The sequence below is a fragment of the Eumetopias jubatus genome, unplaced genomic scaffold (assembly GCF_037043125.1).
Source record: "Eumetopias jubatus isolate StellerSeaLion01/CBP00866 unplaced genomic scaffold, mEumJub1_p1.0 scaffold_11, whole genome shotgun sequence".
Taxonomy (NCBI): Eukaryota; Metazoa; Chordata; class Mammalia; order Carnivora; family Otariidae; genus Eumetopias; species Eumetopias jubatus.
In genome coordinates, this window is record NW_028274817.1 from 115294562 (window position 1) to 115310574 (window position 16013).

At 42.3% G+C, this 16013-nt stretch overlaps 1 protein-coding gene across 1 annotated transcript in view; it reads left to right on the forward strand.

The window, feature by feature from the left end:
• Window positions 1-16013, forward strand: part of ACE2 (angiotensin converting enzyme 2) — a 38623-nt gene that overhangs the window by 15857 nt on the left and 6753 nt on the right. Inside the window, exons 7-14 of the mRNA XM_028115021.2 lie at window positions 937-1034; window positions 3462-3631; window positions 6239-6465; window positions 8950-9094; window positions 10874-10972; window positions 11685-11807; window positions 12676-12848; window positions 14122-14180. Coding sequence (XP_027970822.1) covers window positions 937-1034; window positions 3462-3631; window positions 6239-6465; window positions 8950-9094; window positions 10874-10972; window positions 11685-11807; window positions 12676-12848; window positions 14122-14180 — 1094 coding nt within the window. The remainder of the gene's footprint in view (window positions 1-936; window positions 1035-3461; window positions 3632-6238; window positions 6466-8949; window positions 9095-10873; window positions 10973-11684; window positions 11808-12675; window positions 12849-14121; window positions 14181-16013) is intronic.

The following is a 16013-nucleotide window of genomic DNA, read 5'->3' on the forward strand; positions in this document are numbered from 1 at the left end:
TATGTTTCAGCCTGAAGTCACTTATCACATATTTTTATAGTGGATACATCTTTCTTTAAAATTTAAGCAGAGGGGCACTCAGTCAGTTAAGTGTCTGCCTTCGGCTCAGGTCATGATCCCAGGGCTCCCTGCTCAGTGAGGAGTCTGCTTCTCCTTTTCCCTCTGCCCCTCCTCCCTGCTTGTGCTCATTCTCTCTCAAATAAATAAATAAAATCTTTAAAAATAAATAAATAAAATTTAAGCATAGGCCTCTATTAGGCCTTACCTCTACTGAATTTTATTGTTTAAAACATGAGTTCATTGGAATATTCTTCATGTAGTTATGTTGCCCCGTTCCTTTGGTGCCAACATTCTGGTCTTGCTATTAGATCGACTTTTTCTAGATCCATCTTGCCTTTTAGGGTCTCTGGCCTTGGAATCCAATTTAGCATTTGTTTGAGATGCTTGAAAAATTACCCAGTTAAGTGTATTACTTTGGTATACTGATAAAGGTGGAACTTTGTTACTAGTTAGTAGAGATTCCTGGATGGTGATCCTATATGATCTCTCTTGAGTCCAAGATTAGGAATTACTAATAGTCTAATTGGCAATATTTTGTTCCATGGATGGTAGATTATATCAATCTGTTTCTAATCTATAGTAGCTATGATGTTCCATATATTTAATAAACTGTGCCTTTGAATTGTAATTCAAAATGGGAGAAACAGGGATAATCTCCAGCCATTTTAACCTTTTAGAGGAGATAGTAAAAGAAGGGAGTGTTGAAAATTGTAAATAAGAGAACAGAAAAGGAGGTAATGAAAAGAAACTAGATTAAATTTAGAATACTGTATGGCCTATTTACCGATCCTCACTTAGGCACTGTGTAAAATCGGGTCTATGCTTCTGCTGCCTTTGCTATGTATTAACAAAATCTTTTTTTTTTTTTTTAAATAGGCGATATGTGGGGTAGATTTTGGACAAACCTGTACCCTCTGACAGTCCCCTTCGGACAGAAACCAAACATAGATGTTACTGATACAATGGTGAACCAGGTAGGAAGAGGCCTTAAAAACCAAATCTAAATCCTCGACTTCATTTCTTTTTCTGCCACTCTTCTTTCCTTATCTTTTGCATGTAAAACCATGTAAATAAAAAAATGTTAAACTAATTTAAATGTATTTCTTGGGGGGGCCTGTGTGACTCAGTGGGTTAAGCATCCGACTCTTGGTTTCAGCTCAGGTTATGATCTCAGGGTCGTGAGATCGAATCCCAGGTCCGTGCTCAGCACAGAGTCTGAGATTCTTTCCTCCTCCCTCTCCGTTGCCTTCTGGCCCTTTCCACGCTGGTGCTTGTGCACACAAACACACTCTCTCTCTCTCAAATAAATAAATAAAATCTTAAAAAAATAATATATTTCTGATGTAGCTCTCTTTTCATGGAAAAGTAATTTACAATGTCAGTGACATCAAGTACCTTGAATGATAAGTATGGTATTGATCTTGCTGAGAGATATTAAAAATGGAGATGACCTGAGTTTTCCATCAAGCAGGAAGATGTGGAATTATCGACTGGTTGGCATTACTCTTTCCAGAGTTAGTCGCTGCTAAGTAATCAGTCTGTAGTCTCTACGAACAGAAAAAATGATATCATTAGAAGATTTTTAAAAAATCATTATTGTTAAAAATACTATAGGAGTCTTTAAAATAATTTTTAGATTACTTTTTGTTACCATCCTTGCGTAATTATTTAAAATTCACCATGTTCCCTACCATGGGTGAAGTCATATTATAATTATATGTTTTTCTTTATTCAGCTGATAGTCTACATTTTTCGGGTACAATGTACGGTCATACTTCTCTTGGCTGTATAAAATGTCTTCAGAGAGTTGCACCATGATTTCCTTTCCTATAAGCAGCCATGCAGTGAACATCTTCACATATATAACATGCTCCTGGGAAAAGGTCACAGCAAAATAAAAATGTGAAGCTGCAAGGGCCTCCAAACTCCCGAAGCTGTGCTCGGCCTGGTTTCACAGTTGAGGAGCAGCAGAAGTTCATCTGCACATAGCTCCTCAGCCTGTCTCCGGTGTTGGTACACGCACCATCTCTCCTAAGGTCGTCTTGACAACACGCTTACGAGACTGTCAGGATGGGGATGGTGATGGATCCGTGTTGTAGATGAGGAAACTGAGGCCCGGGTAAATGTCTTGCCCAAAGTCACAAAGACGATCAGTGGCAACGAAGGTTTGACCTCAAAACTCCTAATATTTCCAGTCTCGTTTTCCATTCGTTCCTTCTGCGTTTAACAGACGTTAACTGTGCTTACTAGCCTGCGCTGTTTTGGTATACAGACATTCTTTCTGCTTGAGAATGCCATACCTACTAATACCAATATTGCCTTTAAAGGGCAATAATAAAAAACATCCCCAGTGTCATATCCTGTTTCATATCCCTGAGGCGATAGAGGAGAAAAACCAGACTTGACTGGTCTTTGAGATCAGAGGAAGTTTTCTGTGTCACCAGAAGTGATTCATGAATTATCTGCCACCTGCACAAACTTAGCTTTGTGGGCCTTTTCCCCAAAGAAGCCCTGATCAGCTCCCAGAAGAGTTTGCTGGATGGCAGACACCTACTGCTGCCCCTCTCCGGTTCCAGAACATTCTGAAACTTTAGATTCCCATACGGACTATGAAGCCAAGGCCCAGCTACTTACTGGCTACTGGGTCTCACACAGACCTTTTGGGTTCCAAAAGTCCATGACTTTGTCTGCACCTTATGGTTTGTGTCTTCCACTGAGCCTAACACCAGGGCCTCCCCCCTTGAAGGAGCTTGGTCAAGGATTGTTGGCTTGAGTTGAATAGTTTTTTAGGAAAGAGAAGGTCATTGTTGTTTGCTTATACTTGGAATATAAAGCATAAAAACAAAAACATCACACATAATCTCACACAGTCTACTGTTAATTTTTCGTGTATTTCCTCATTAATATCACATTATATAAGTGGTTTATATATTCTACTTTTTCACTTAATATTAAATTACAAAAAACATCAATAAAAAGTCTTTATGAATTGAATTTATTTAGATTTTCCATTCCACGAAGACATCATTATGTATTTAATCATTCTGGTGGTGGCTTCCACTTTTTTTCTCTATTAAAAATCATTTTACATGTTGTATACCTTAAATTTACACAATGTGATGTGTCAAATATGTTTCAATATTTAAAAATAATAAATAAAAACCCCACTTTAAATGTAATTCTTTGACCTAACTTCCGAGAATTTCCTAGGTTAGTTCCCTAGAGACCGGATTACTGAGACAAAGAGTGTAAACACTTTGAAAGCTTGACATGTCCGTACATGTCGCCAAATTGCCTTCCAGAAAGGTTATGCCTCTGTACATAGCCGACAGAAAGAATGCTGTTATTTTAATGCTAGAATGAAATGCTGTTCTTTTTTTTTTTTTTTTTTTTTCTTTCAGAGCTGGGATGCAAGGAGGATATTCGAGGAGGCTGAGAAATTCTTTGTGTCTGTTGGCCTTCCCAACATGACTCAAGGATTCTGGGAAAACTCCATGCTAACAGAGCCAGGCGACAGCCGGAAAGTGGTCTGCCACCCCACAGCTTGGGACCTAGGGAAGCATGACTTCAGGTAGTGAGGATGATCCTTACAAAGCTGATACTAAACTGGGAGACAATGGAGGCAGGAATGAGTATGGATTTGGACTTCTTCTCTGCTTCTCTGAGCACAGAAGAGATGTGTGAACTCTCCTTAAATGAGGACTCAGGAGTCCACGAGAGCACATCTGGCCTTTTCCAGGAAAAGGGGATTGTCAGCAGGCCCTAACTTGAACTTTAGCCTGTCTGCCTCATTTGAAATAATATGCACCCATTAGATTTGCCTGGTCATGGGAAGGGTGGTGTCCCCGTGAGAAAGATTTGGTGCTAAGATTTATGGAAGATGGCTGGGTGGATCAGGCATTGTTCTTCCCCTCCATGTTTCCCTCTTATGAGTGAGACAGGACAGGTGAATAAATAAGCTGCGATAAAAGAGAGAAGGTGGTATGTGTTAGAAGAGAACCACAGAGAACACTCTACAGGGAATTGGAAGAGAACTGACTACACCCGGAATAGGATGTAGGCTCAGACAGGGCTTTTCAGGTGACATTTGAATTAGGCTTGAAAGACGAGAAGGGTTTGGACAGACAGGGCTGGGAGAAAAGCAGGATCAAATGCAGAGAGGCAGGGCCTGGCATTGTGTACCAGAACCAGCAAGTTAGGCTAGAATAAAAGTCATGTGAAGAAGGGTCTGTGATACAGCAGGATGAGCACCGGCTTTCGAATCCCAGGTGTGTCACTTAATGACTAGATAGCACTGGGCAAGGTATTTAACCTTCTTGGGTTTCATTTTTCTTATCTCAAAAAGGGAGTGGTAATCCCCAGGTAGCAGCTTTGTGAGTGTCTTAGGTTGGGTTCCCCAGGTTGAGAAGAAGATTCTGGTACAAATGCTTCATTGAGGGACAGATGTCAGGCAAAAGGGGGTGAGGGAAGGGGGGTGGGCAGGGGAAAGAGTTAAGTAAGGATGTGGCCTCTGTTGGAGACTTGGCCTCAGCCTGATCCCACAGGGCTCTCTGGACCCCGATTTGTACCACGGTTGGTCACACCTTGAGAAAAAAGGACTGGCCTTTTGTATCCCCACATTAGTTAGTCACTGGCTGCGGCCTGCCCCAGAGTGTGGGAGGACACACTCTCCTGGTTGAGGCACCTCTCACTTAGCCAAAGGCAGTGCACAAGGAAGCAGCTGTTGGCTTTTAAGGGCTATGATGCAGTCAGATGGGGGATGGGTGGATCTGCCTGGGAGAGCTGGTCTGGGCAGGCCCCCAGCAGCGTCCACTAGAGTAGGGCCTGACAGTCCTGTTCTGTAAAGGGCCGGATAGTAAATAGTCCAGGCTTTGCAGGTCTCTGCTGCAACGATTCAGTTCTGCCCGTGTGGCATCAAAGCAGCCACGTACCATACGTAAACAAATGGCGCCTGTGTTCCAACAAAGCCTCATTTATCAAAACACTTCACTGACTCCCATACTAGAGAGAGCCTTAAAAATGAGGGAATACACGTAAGTTTCCTAGCCCAGGCTCTTAGGTACTGTAGACACTAAACACACAATAGCTTTTCTTGTGATTGTTTCAAAAGAGAATAGAGAAAAACCAGGTTAGAAAGGCAGGTCTTACCTGGGCTGTATTAAGGAAGCTGAGTTTCTTCTTGAGCACTGGGGGAGACTTACAGGGTATTTATCAGGGGGATGACATGGTCAGAGGGGAAAGAAAATTAATTTGGGAACCTACCGAAATATGCCCCCTGCATTCACCGGAATGGAACTGCTCTTGCCAAGCTGAACAGGACCACTGTCAATTGCCGAATGCAGTCCTTATTGAATTGGGCCACTGCAGCCTTAGACGGTGTTTACAAGTTTTCTTCGAAATGCTATTTTTCACTGGCTTCTGCATTGTCATGCTCTTCTGGACTTCTTTGACTCCTCTATCTCTCTCTCTCTCTCGCTCTCCCTCCATCTTCTCTGAATCATCTTTCTCCACTCCGTACGTACTGGGACCTCCTAGGGCTCTGTTTTTGGCCCTCTTTCCTTGCCATTCTATGCCTGCTTCATGGGCCATCACATCGACTCCCTGATATTACAATGCTAATGACTCCCGAATATCAATTTCCAGCCCCTTCTCCTCCTACTTCTCTATCTTGGCTCTACCAAACCGCCTGCTGTGTCCTGAATGCTACACCCTTTTCTCAAGCCTTTTTCACTGAGCACTTCCGGGAATGTCAACGTCTTGTCCCTCCCCGCCATCTGCCCGGCAAACTTCTACATGTTGATCAAGGTCCGGCTTGCTCATTGCGTCCTCAGTTATGCCCTTCCCGGTGCTTCTAGGAGACTGTGCCTGCATTCACTTGTTGTTATGCCCAAGGCCATGTCTACTGATCACTTACAGAGTACTTGCCTGAGAGTTTTTGTAGTAGAAGACTCTGCTTATCTTTCTATTAGTTTGTGAGCAATAGGATTCAGCCCTGCCCATCGCTTTATATTGAGCACTTTGTACCGTTTCTAGGACATAAAAGGTAAGTTCTCAAGATTCATCGGTGAACAAATCTTGGAATGATGAACCATGCTATCAAAATCCTATACTGCTCTTACTGTGATGATTAAATCAAATTCATTGAGATCTCATTTTAATCTTGCCCGTTTTTGTGCAGGATCAAGATGTGCACAAAGGTGACGATGGATGACTTCCTGACAGCCCATCATGAGATGGGACACATCCAGTATGACATGGCATATGCCGCACAACCCTTCCTGCTAAGAAATGGAGCTAATGAAGGGTTCCATGAAGCTGTTGGGGAAATCATGTCACTTTCTGCAGCTACACCCAAGCATTTGAAAAACATTGGTCTTTTGCCACCTGGTTTTTCTGAAGACAATGGTATGGACATTTTTCTTCATGGCTTGTTTTGGGGATTCTTTAGTTAGTTGTGGGCAAAGGCATTTATTACCACATGTGGGATATATTTAATTTTTGCCACATAAAGTATATGATATTTATGGGTAACTGGGAATTGCTACTGGTAAAAACATTTTTTAAGGAATATATCATAACAAGGGGCGCCTGGGCAGCTCAGTTGGTTAAGTGTCTGCCTTCAGCTCAGGTCATGATCCGGATGGAGCTCCATGTCAGACTCCCTCCTCAGTGGGGAGCCTGCTTCTCCCTCTCCCACTCCCCATGCTCATGCTCTCTCTCTCTGTCAAATAAATGAATAAAATCTTTTTTCTGACAGAGAGAGAGAGAGCACAAGTGGACAGAGCAGGCAGAGGGAGAGGGAGAAGCAGACTCTCCCGTCGAGAAGGGAGCCCGACGCGGGGCTTGATCCCAGGACACGGGGCTTGATCCCAGGAGTCTGGGATCATGGCCTGAGCTGAGGGCAGCTGCTTAACCGACTGACCCACTCAGGCACCCCAATAAATAAAATCTTTAGAAAAAAAGAAAAAAAGAAAAAGGCATAAGAGAGCTGACTGAATGGTCTTGGAACTTTAAGAAACATCTAACAGGGAATAAAAGTTGCTAAAACAGGCCCACAGAACTGAAATGGCTTATCCAAGGTCACCCAGCTAATTAATATTAGAGTTCTGACTAGATCCCCCTGGTCCAAAATGTGAGAGGTGGAACATTCTAAAAACTATTTTACAGAGGCAGCAAACTGAAGACAAGAGAGGAAAAGTAACTAGTCCAAGGTCAAAAAGCAACATGGCAGAACCCAAACCAGAGCCCTAATCTAAAGCTTTTCCCATAATATTATACAAAACAAAGTGTGACTTGAAACTTGAGAGTTCTTAAAGAATGGGTGGTGGAATATCAAGATTGGATGGGACTGAAACGTTTTCTTCATCCAGCTGAAGCATGAATTTGCCCCTGTGACATCCCCTCAGATCCATGCTATCCGTCAACATCTTTGCCCAAGGCAGCCTGTTTCTCTTTGGCTGGCTGGGACTTGATGGCACATGACGAATGTTCGCGAGATCCAGATTCTTCGGTGAAGATGCCATGACGTTTGATTCTTCCTTGTAAAAGGAGGATACTTAGAGCCAAATATGTTCTCTTCTGTATATTTCTCTCCCCTTGTTTTAGTTATGTGGTTCAAAACATCAGCTCCACTGGCTGGAACGTTTGGTCAGTGAGGTCAAGGTCATGAGCTCCATCCTTGTGGGGGCAATTCACTGCTTGTTTCTGGTTCCAGACTTTGGTGATCTCATGAAGGCCTGGGAGTAGGTCAGTGTAAAGTCTTCATCATGTCTGAAAAAGTTACTGTAAGCATAGACCCAGTGGGTAATAGATGAGTAACAGCATCCTCCCATGAAGGGAGCAACAGAGGAAAGGGAGTTCACGGCAACCACATCTGTTGCCTAATTTTAAAATATAATTCTTGAGTCAATTAACAGACAATTAGTTGTTTTTATCACTTTTTTAAATATTCCCTGACAGCAGGCAAAGATGATTGAATCACTAGGATAGTACTAGACATGGTTAAACAACTGGTTTGAAAAATTCTTGTTTCCTTCCTTGGCTCTGCCCCTGATCTGTGAATGATGTCAAATGAACCCCTTCCTTCCTTCTCTCCCTCCCTCCCTCCTCCCCTTTCCTTGCCTCCTTTCTTCTTCCAAAACTATTTACTTGAGCATATACTATGTGCAAGGCATTTTTCTCAACACTAGAGGTATCCCCCTGCTTACAGTTCGTTGAGCTTCCCTAGTACACAAGGGATGAGCTCTACTGCTTTTTTACATCACTAAATAAAGGATAGATGAGATCACATAATTGTGTTAAAGCATTTTAAACTGAGGTGAAGAAGATGTCAGTACATTTCAAGTGTACTGTACTTCTGATTACCCAGTGGATAGTGTCTTCTGGGGAGGCTCTTTTTTGCTTGTGTTTTTCCTCCCTGGTTTGCTGGCTTTTGGCCACATCTGTTTAAAATTTGTTTTTTAACAAAGACTCAGAGAGGGTGTCATGTAGGAGACACCAGGTTAGGTGTACAGTCTTGAATGAGACATTTGCAGTCACCGCCCTCATGGAGCTTACAAAAATAAATAGTATGACAGTAGACGAAATAGCCCTAATTGGCTCTGATAAGAGGTATTTAAGGAAGGCAATTGACACTAATGAAAAGATGAGGATTAGCGGTTACTTGCCGATTCATTTTACCTGTTCTTTCCAAGTCTTCACCCTCCTCGAAGTCCCTTAGCTAAGAAAATGAATAGATACATATTATTATGTCCATTGTCAGTATTTCCCACGTAATCATCCTTACTGTAAGTATATCTTGAGGAATAATATCTTGAGATTGGGAAATTAATACAACACATCCACTGTCGTCCTCATGTTAATATTTATCCTTTTCCATGTTACTTTCAGAAACAGACATAAACTTCCTATTCAAACAAGCACTTACAATTGTTGGAACTCTACCGTTTACTTACATGTTAGAAAAGTGGAGATGGATGGTCTTTAAGGGTGAAATTCCCAAAGAGCAGTGGATGAAAAAATGGTGGGAGATGAAGTAAGTCAATGAATATGGAATCAGCAAAATGTTTTGTCTCATGAGTTTACCACTTATCTAAAGGCATTTTCCTGGCCTGTGTACACACACACACACACACACACACACACACACACACACAAACATGCACGCATGCATGCACACACTGCCTCCTTTTTATTTTTCAAGTCTTCATTTGGGTGCTATCTCCTCAGATAATATGTCCTTGGTTCCGCCTTCCCCAAGCAGGATCCGATGACACAACTTCTCATGGTCTATCTTCTTAAGTGCTGGGTCACCCATTAAACTGTGATATTTTAGGCAAAGCACTGGGAATCCAATGCTGATCATTTCAGATGTTTTCCTTGACTTCAAAGAACTTTTAGTCTATGGAGGGATGTGGAAAATGAAACCATGGCAATGTGTTCTGTTATGGGAGTGTATGGGGATCCACGAGCATCCAAGGCAAGATCGAAAGCCCAATGTGGTGGGTCAGATGAGGAGAAGCATCCAAATTAAGCTCTGAGAGAGAGGTGAGAGTTAGCCAGATGTATGTAGAGGGAAACAGAGAATTCCAGGCTAGTGAGAGGCTGGCACTTTTGGGCAACAGATGGTGACACTTTCAATAGTTTCAGCACTACATTCTTCATGCCTGGGACACACAGGTTTGAAATAAATGGGTTTGGGATGAAAGAATTATAAAAGAAGACAGGAAGGAAGGGAGGGAGGGAGGGAGGGAGGGAGGAAGGAAGGAAGGAAGGAAGGAAGGAAGAGTCTTTTCCCCTCCCTCTATTAGTCAGACTCCTGTCAATTATTTTCCTTTTTTTTCTTATTTTTCCTTTTTGTGATGAAGATCTACCTATATAACATTCAGCCCTGTATCCATGAATTTAAGTCAGTGCCACTGTTCTGCCAAGATTCTCTGTTGACATAAATTCTACTTGGGAGGAAGGAGACAGCAGTGAAAATAACTGTTCCTAGCATTTGAGTATTACTGAATTTGTCTCTAATGATCCCACAATCAGAAAGGACAAATGTCTGAAGTTTAAATAATGCCAAGTACATGGTTTCCCTGTGTTTTTTTCTGATTGAATTAATTTTTGATCCCCTCTAAAGGTTTATTTTGAAAGGTAAATGGTACCAGACCCTTAAAATCATTCATTATGCATTAATCACTCCATTAGTTCAACAAACGTACATGCAGTCTTTCCTTAGCTTTTGGCAACACGTTTGACGCTGGAACCACAAGGGTAACTGAGACAGCCCCGCCCTCTAGGAGCTCCAGGACCAAGAGGAAGATGTGTATGAATAATTGTAAAACAGAGAGAGAAATGCCAAAAGAGTACAACTAGGGAAGGCTAAGGGCGCTGGAGGGGCTCACTGTGCTGGCAGGTGGGTGGGATTAGGGGCAGGCCCCACAGAGGAGGGGGCACTCCAGCTAGCTTTGAAGAATAAGATGTCAATATTACAAAATTCTGTCTGCCAGGAACACATGGAATGTGGTGCCAAAGAGGGATTATTAAGATTTTCACTGTATATTTTTGGCCATGGGATGCACTTTATTAAATTAGTGTTTTGAAGCTGCAGCTGTTTTCCAGTGGTATATTTTGGATGAATTAAAAAAGGAAGAGATAACTACAGAAGGGCTCTATTCTATAATTTTTTTACACTGTTTCTGTTTCACCCGGACAACTTGTTCCAGTAAAATGCCATTGGCTGACAAAACCACGCTAACTGCCTCTAACTGTACTTTCCCATGATGAGCTCCTGTGGCTAACGTATCTGCTTTTTTCCCCAAAGGCGAGACTTAGTCGGGGTGGTGGAACCCTTGCCCCATGATGAAACATACTGTGACCCTGCATCTCTGTTCCATGTTGCTAATGATTACTCATTCATCAGGTAAATGACAGTTGTCTTTTCACTGTTTAACCCCCAGGGTTTGTGGACAGCTGTGCTAATGGCAAAGAAATAGGGATCTATGAAGTGATGACCGTAATTTCTCTTTCTCTTTCTACCCTCTTTCCCCCTACAACCTCAAAACAGATCATCGATTTTAATTCAATTTAACTCAACACGATTTATTGGGTCCAATAAAACTTACGTGAGATCTTTTCTCTACCATGAAGGAATTTATAGAATCCTTGGGGGGAATAAAATTATCTTTGTCTTCTTGTTACTGGCAGTGCTCAGAGTGATGGTAATAGAGTATTTTTAACTTGAAGGCCAAAAACCTATGTTCTTCATCTATTAGCCCCAGATCTTGAGTTTGCTGAACCTCAGTTTCTTTATTTGGAAGGTGGAAATAACACTGTTGGCCTGCCATAGGGATCAATTGGCATTATTTATATGAAAGGGCCATAAATATGGAAAACACAATACAAATGTGAACTAACATTTAACAAAGCAATACTGCCTTTTTAATCAGCTGATACATAAATACAAGTAGGTTATGATGAGTCTGCAGGATTCATATTTGGGTCTTTCTGGAGAAAGAGGCTGGACTAGTATCTCTTTGGTTACTAGAGCCTCAGCATTTAAACATATGCCCCAATCTGTGAGTCTAGCACAGTAACCAAACACGGGACTGCTCTCTTGTTTGTCTACTTTACAGATACTATACAAGGACCATTTATCAATTCCAGTTTCAAGAAGCCCTTTGTCAAATAGCTAAACATGAAGGTCCCCTACACAAATGTGATATCTCCAATTCCAGCGAAGCCGGACAGACGCTGCTGTAAGAAATACTTCAAGGGGCACCTGGGTGGCTCAGTCGGTTGAGCGTCCCACTCTTGGTTTTGGCTCGGGTTGTGATCTCAGGGTAGTGGGTTGAGCCCTGCTTCGGGCTCAGGTTCAACAGGGAGTCTGCTTAAAGATTCTCTCCCTCTGCCCCTCCTCCCACTCTCTCTCTCTCAGATAAATAGGTGAATCTTAAAAAAAAAAAAATTCAAAAAAGAAATATTTCAAAGATGTTGAATATTTCAAAATGTTGAACCTCTCCTGCTATCCAATATTACTCATTTCCATGCCTAGATTTCCTTGTTCTAAAAAGAAATTTCTAGGGGCCCCTGGGTGGCTCAGTCGTTAAGCGTCTGCCTTCGGCTCGGGTCATGATCCCGGGGTCCTGGGATTGAGCCCTGCATCGGGCTCCCTGCTCGGTGGGAAGCCTGCTTCTCCCTCTCTTGCTCCCCCTGCTTGTGTTCCCTCTCTCGCTGTGTCTTTCTGTCAAATAAATAAATAAAATCTTTTTTTAAAAGAAATTTCTATAAAATTTGATTTCCTTGTTCTAAAAGGAAAAATTTTGAACTCAAAATGTTCTCATCCACAAATTAAATGTTTATTTTATGGTCACACAGGAACCTAGACCATGTGATGGCTGGACAGTCTATCTCCTCTCCATGTCATAACTACAGAGCTCCCTTTATAGTCGTTAGAAGGAAAGGGATTGAAGGATGAATACATCCATTAACCCACCTGATTTTCTTATCTGCCAGGAGCAAACTTAGCTAAGCCAAAGAGGAGAAACCATAGATCATAGTGTAAATATGTGTACATCTGGAATTCCTCAAAAAGCCCTGAACCCACCCTCCCCTTTTTTCATGTAGCCAAATGCTGAAACTTGGAAGATCAAAACCCTGGACCTTAGCATTGTATCGTGTTGTAGGAGCAAAGAATATGGATGTAAGACCACTGCTCAACTACTTTGATCCTTTGTTTACCTGGCTGAAAGAGCAAAACAGGAATTCTTTTGTGGGTTGGAACACTGACTGGAGTCCATGTGAGTACACTGAGTTGACACATTTCAAATGCCTCCCTTTCTGCTTCCCCTAGTCTCCTCTGGCCCGTCTCATGGAGCTATGACACAGCTGAATATATTTTCCCTCTGTGTAGACCCTGCTTCTGACTGGCTATGGTGACTGCTGCCATTTTATTGGGAAGGAAACACATTTGTTAAGCACCTACTATGTATCAAGCATGATGAAAACTACACACACACACACACACACACACACACACACACACATTTTCTCTCTCAAGTCTGCTTTATTAGCCCCATATTTAAAAATAAAAGTGTATAACACTCCCCACCCCACTGCACTCAAATCCTGCTCTTCAAAGACAATTTTTTAAATCAATTTTAATGCTATTACCTCTTCTTTCTGGCAGTCACATATTTCTGAACATTTTGTTTATACAATTTCTTTATTGGTCAGTTTTAAGGATGCACTTCTGCCTACTCTCCCACCTCCCTTCCTCATCTCTCAATAATGTTTTAATATTTTTATAAGAAATTAACAGTATTTATATCATAATGCCCGAAGAGCCAAGTAATACACTATTTTAAACCCTTTCCTATGTGGCTCTTTGTTTGTCCCGGAGTTTCTACTGCCTTATTTCTTTAATGTCTAATTTGCTATTATTGTTGCATTTATCTTTTCCAGGTATTCCAACATACCTATTCTTTTCAGCCTCATTTTTTCCTAAAGACTTCCTTCTTAGAGTCCTACATTCTTCCATCTCCATCTGGCCACAGTTTTCATCCTGAGTCATCCATCTTTTTGCTGCTTTCCTGGGTTGAGCCCATTGCTTCCTGGATTCCATGCCTTCTTTCTTGGATCACCTCTTGTTTTGCTGCAGCAGAGACTCCAAGTGACTTTCTAAGCAAGAGCATGTGGGGTAGGAGGGTCAACTGTGCCCCACAGTGGCTTTAACCATACCTTAACTTTCATTCCCCTTATTTTCAGTCTGATATCTTCTTCCCACCCCTAGCTATACTCAAATCCCAAGCCTCTCCGGGACTCTCTGGGACTTTTGGGGTCTGTACTGCCTCTGCATACACATTAGGCCATGGCTTTCTGACCCTTGAGAATGCACTTACCCCCCTCCCGCCCGGCTCCGTTACTTCTCATTTTCCAAAAGTGTATGTATTTATACCTGTTAAAAAAATTCCTTTACTATCACTTCGGTGGGATCTTGGGAGGGGAAGGAAATAAATGCACATGATCAATCTGTCATCTGTAACCAATAGTCTACGATTTCTCTTTAATCAGATGCTGACCAAAGCATTAAAGTGAGGATAAGCCTAAAATCAGCTCTTGGAGAAAAAGCAGTGAGTATTCTGGACAGTGTGTCCATTACTTCTTTTTTTTTTAAGTTTTATTTATTTATTTATTTGAGAGAGAGCACATGCAGAGGGACAGAGGGAGAGGGAGAAAGAGAGAAGCTGATTCCCTGCTGAGCATGGAGTCTGCCACTGGGGCTCGATCTCATGACCCTGAGATCATGACCTGAGCCGGATGCTTAACCTACTGAACCGCCCAGGCGCCCCCCGTCCTTTACTTCTTAATGCACTCCCTTAAATGGGACAAACAAGCCCATTCCAGTGTGTTCTAAAAGAAGACAGGCCACATGTTTCTCTTAAAAACTACAAGCTCCAGATTCTGGCTCTTGGGCTTTTTTTTTTTTTTTTTTTTTTTAGTAACACATTCTTTATTGGATTGGTGATGTCTACTTTTTCCTTGTTACTTTCAAGTGCTATGAAGATCAATGAGAAAACATCCAATCTTAAATATCAAGTGTCCACCCTTTTTAAAAAATAATTTTTAAAAAAATTTTATTTATTTGAGAGAGAGCCAGAGAGCACAAGCAGGGGGAGTGGCAGAGGGAGAGGGAGAAGCAGGCTCCCCGCTGAGCAGGGATGCTGGCTCAATCCCAGGACCCCGGGATCATGACCTGAACTGAAGTCGGAAGCTTAATGGACTGAGCCACCCAGGTGCCCCAAGTGTCCATCCTCTTAATTCACTCTTATCACCATTACTTGTATTTGAGGAAGAGGACAAGGTTATGTTTTGAGAGATTGTTTTTAGAAGTACTGTAGATAGTTTTGCTCTGTTTTGTTTTAGTCAATCATCCATATCCTGGAAGCTTGTTAAAAATGCAGAATCTTAGGCCCCAGCCCTGGAACCTGCTTAAGCCAAATCTGCATTTTCACAAGCCCCCAGCTGGTTTGTGTATACCAGACTGGGAAGCTCTGATTTACAACAAGATTTCTCAAACCTGGCTGCACCCTGGAGTCTGGAGTCGGATGGGATGTTTAAAAAATATTAAAGCTCAAGTCCCACTTCCAGAGATTCTGACTCAATTGTTCTGAGGTGTAGCATCAAGAGTTGAGCATCAAGAGTTTTAAAATCTCCCCCAGGTGATTCTAATTACAGCCAAAGTTGAGAACTACTCATGTCCATCTGCATTTGGGGGAGAACCGAATGTTGTTTCGCGGCAAAGCAGATCACTCACACCTGCGTGTGAATCCCTCTCAGCCGCTATTGCTCTACTAGACGCCTGTCTCAGGCTAGCCAGGCTGAAGAAGCAGTGGCTTTGGGAAAGAGGAGAGGACCGGGCAGCCCCAGGCAGATGGGGAGCACAGGAGGCCATGGAGGATGAGAGCACAGCCTGGGACTGTTGGATGGAGCGGCCCAGGGCGCAATAGAAAATTGTGATTTGCATTGGAGAGAGCCCAAGATTACATTTTGACCCCCTTCCGTTTCCTACCAAGTTAAATATTGCCTAAGGCTCCACGGTAGTTACGGCGTCATTTTCCTAGCTAAGTAAGACAGCTAAACATAGATGACACAGTAGGAGTGAAAAATGAAACTTTAAGAAAGAAATAATAAAAACGAAGGCGCATCCCTTTCCAAACCTTAAGCGTTCAGATTTCCAGTTCTTCACCATCATTGAATGTCTGTGGGATTATTTCTCTTACCTTTATATTAGTGCTTCCTTGGCCCAGTACATTTTAGTTCCTTTAAAGGATCCAACAGATCAGGATCCTTTTCAGTTATATCTTGTTTTCTTGACGTCTGTCCCCATGTTCTCGTTCCCTGCAGTGAGGGATTGGTACATGGTCTTCAGAGGGGCTGGTGGTGTGCCGCTCTGAGGCCCCTTA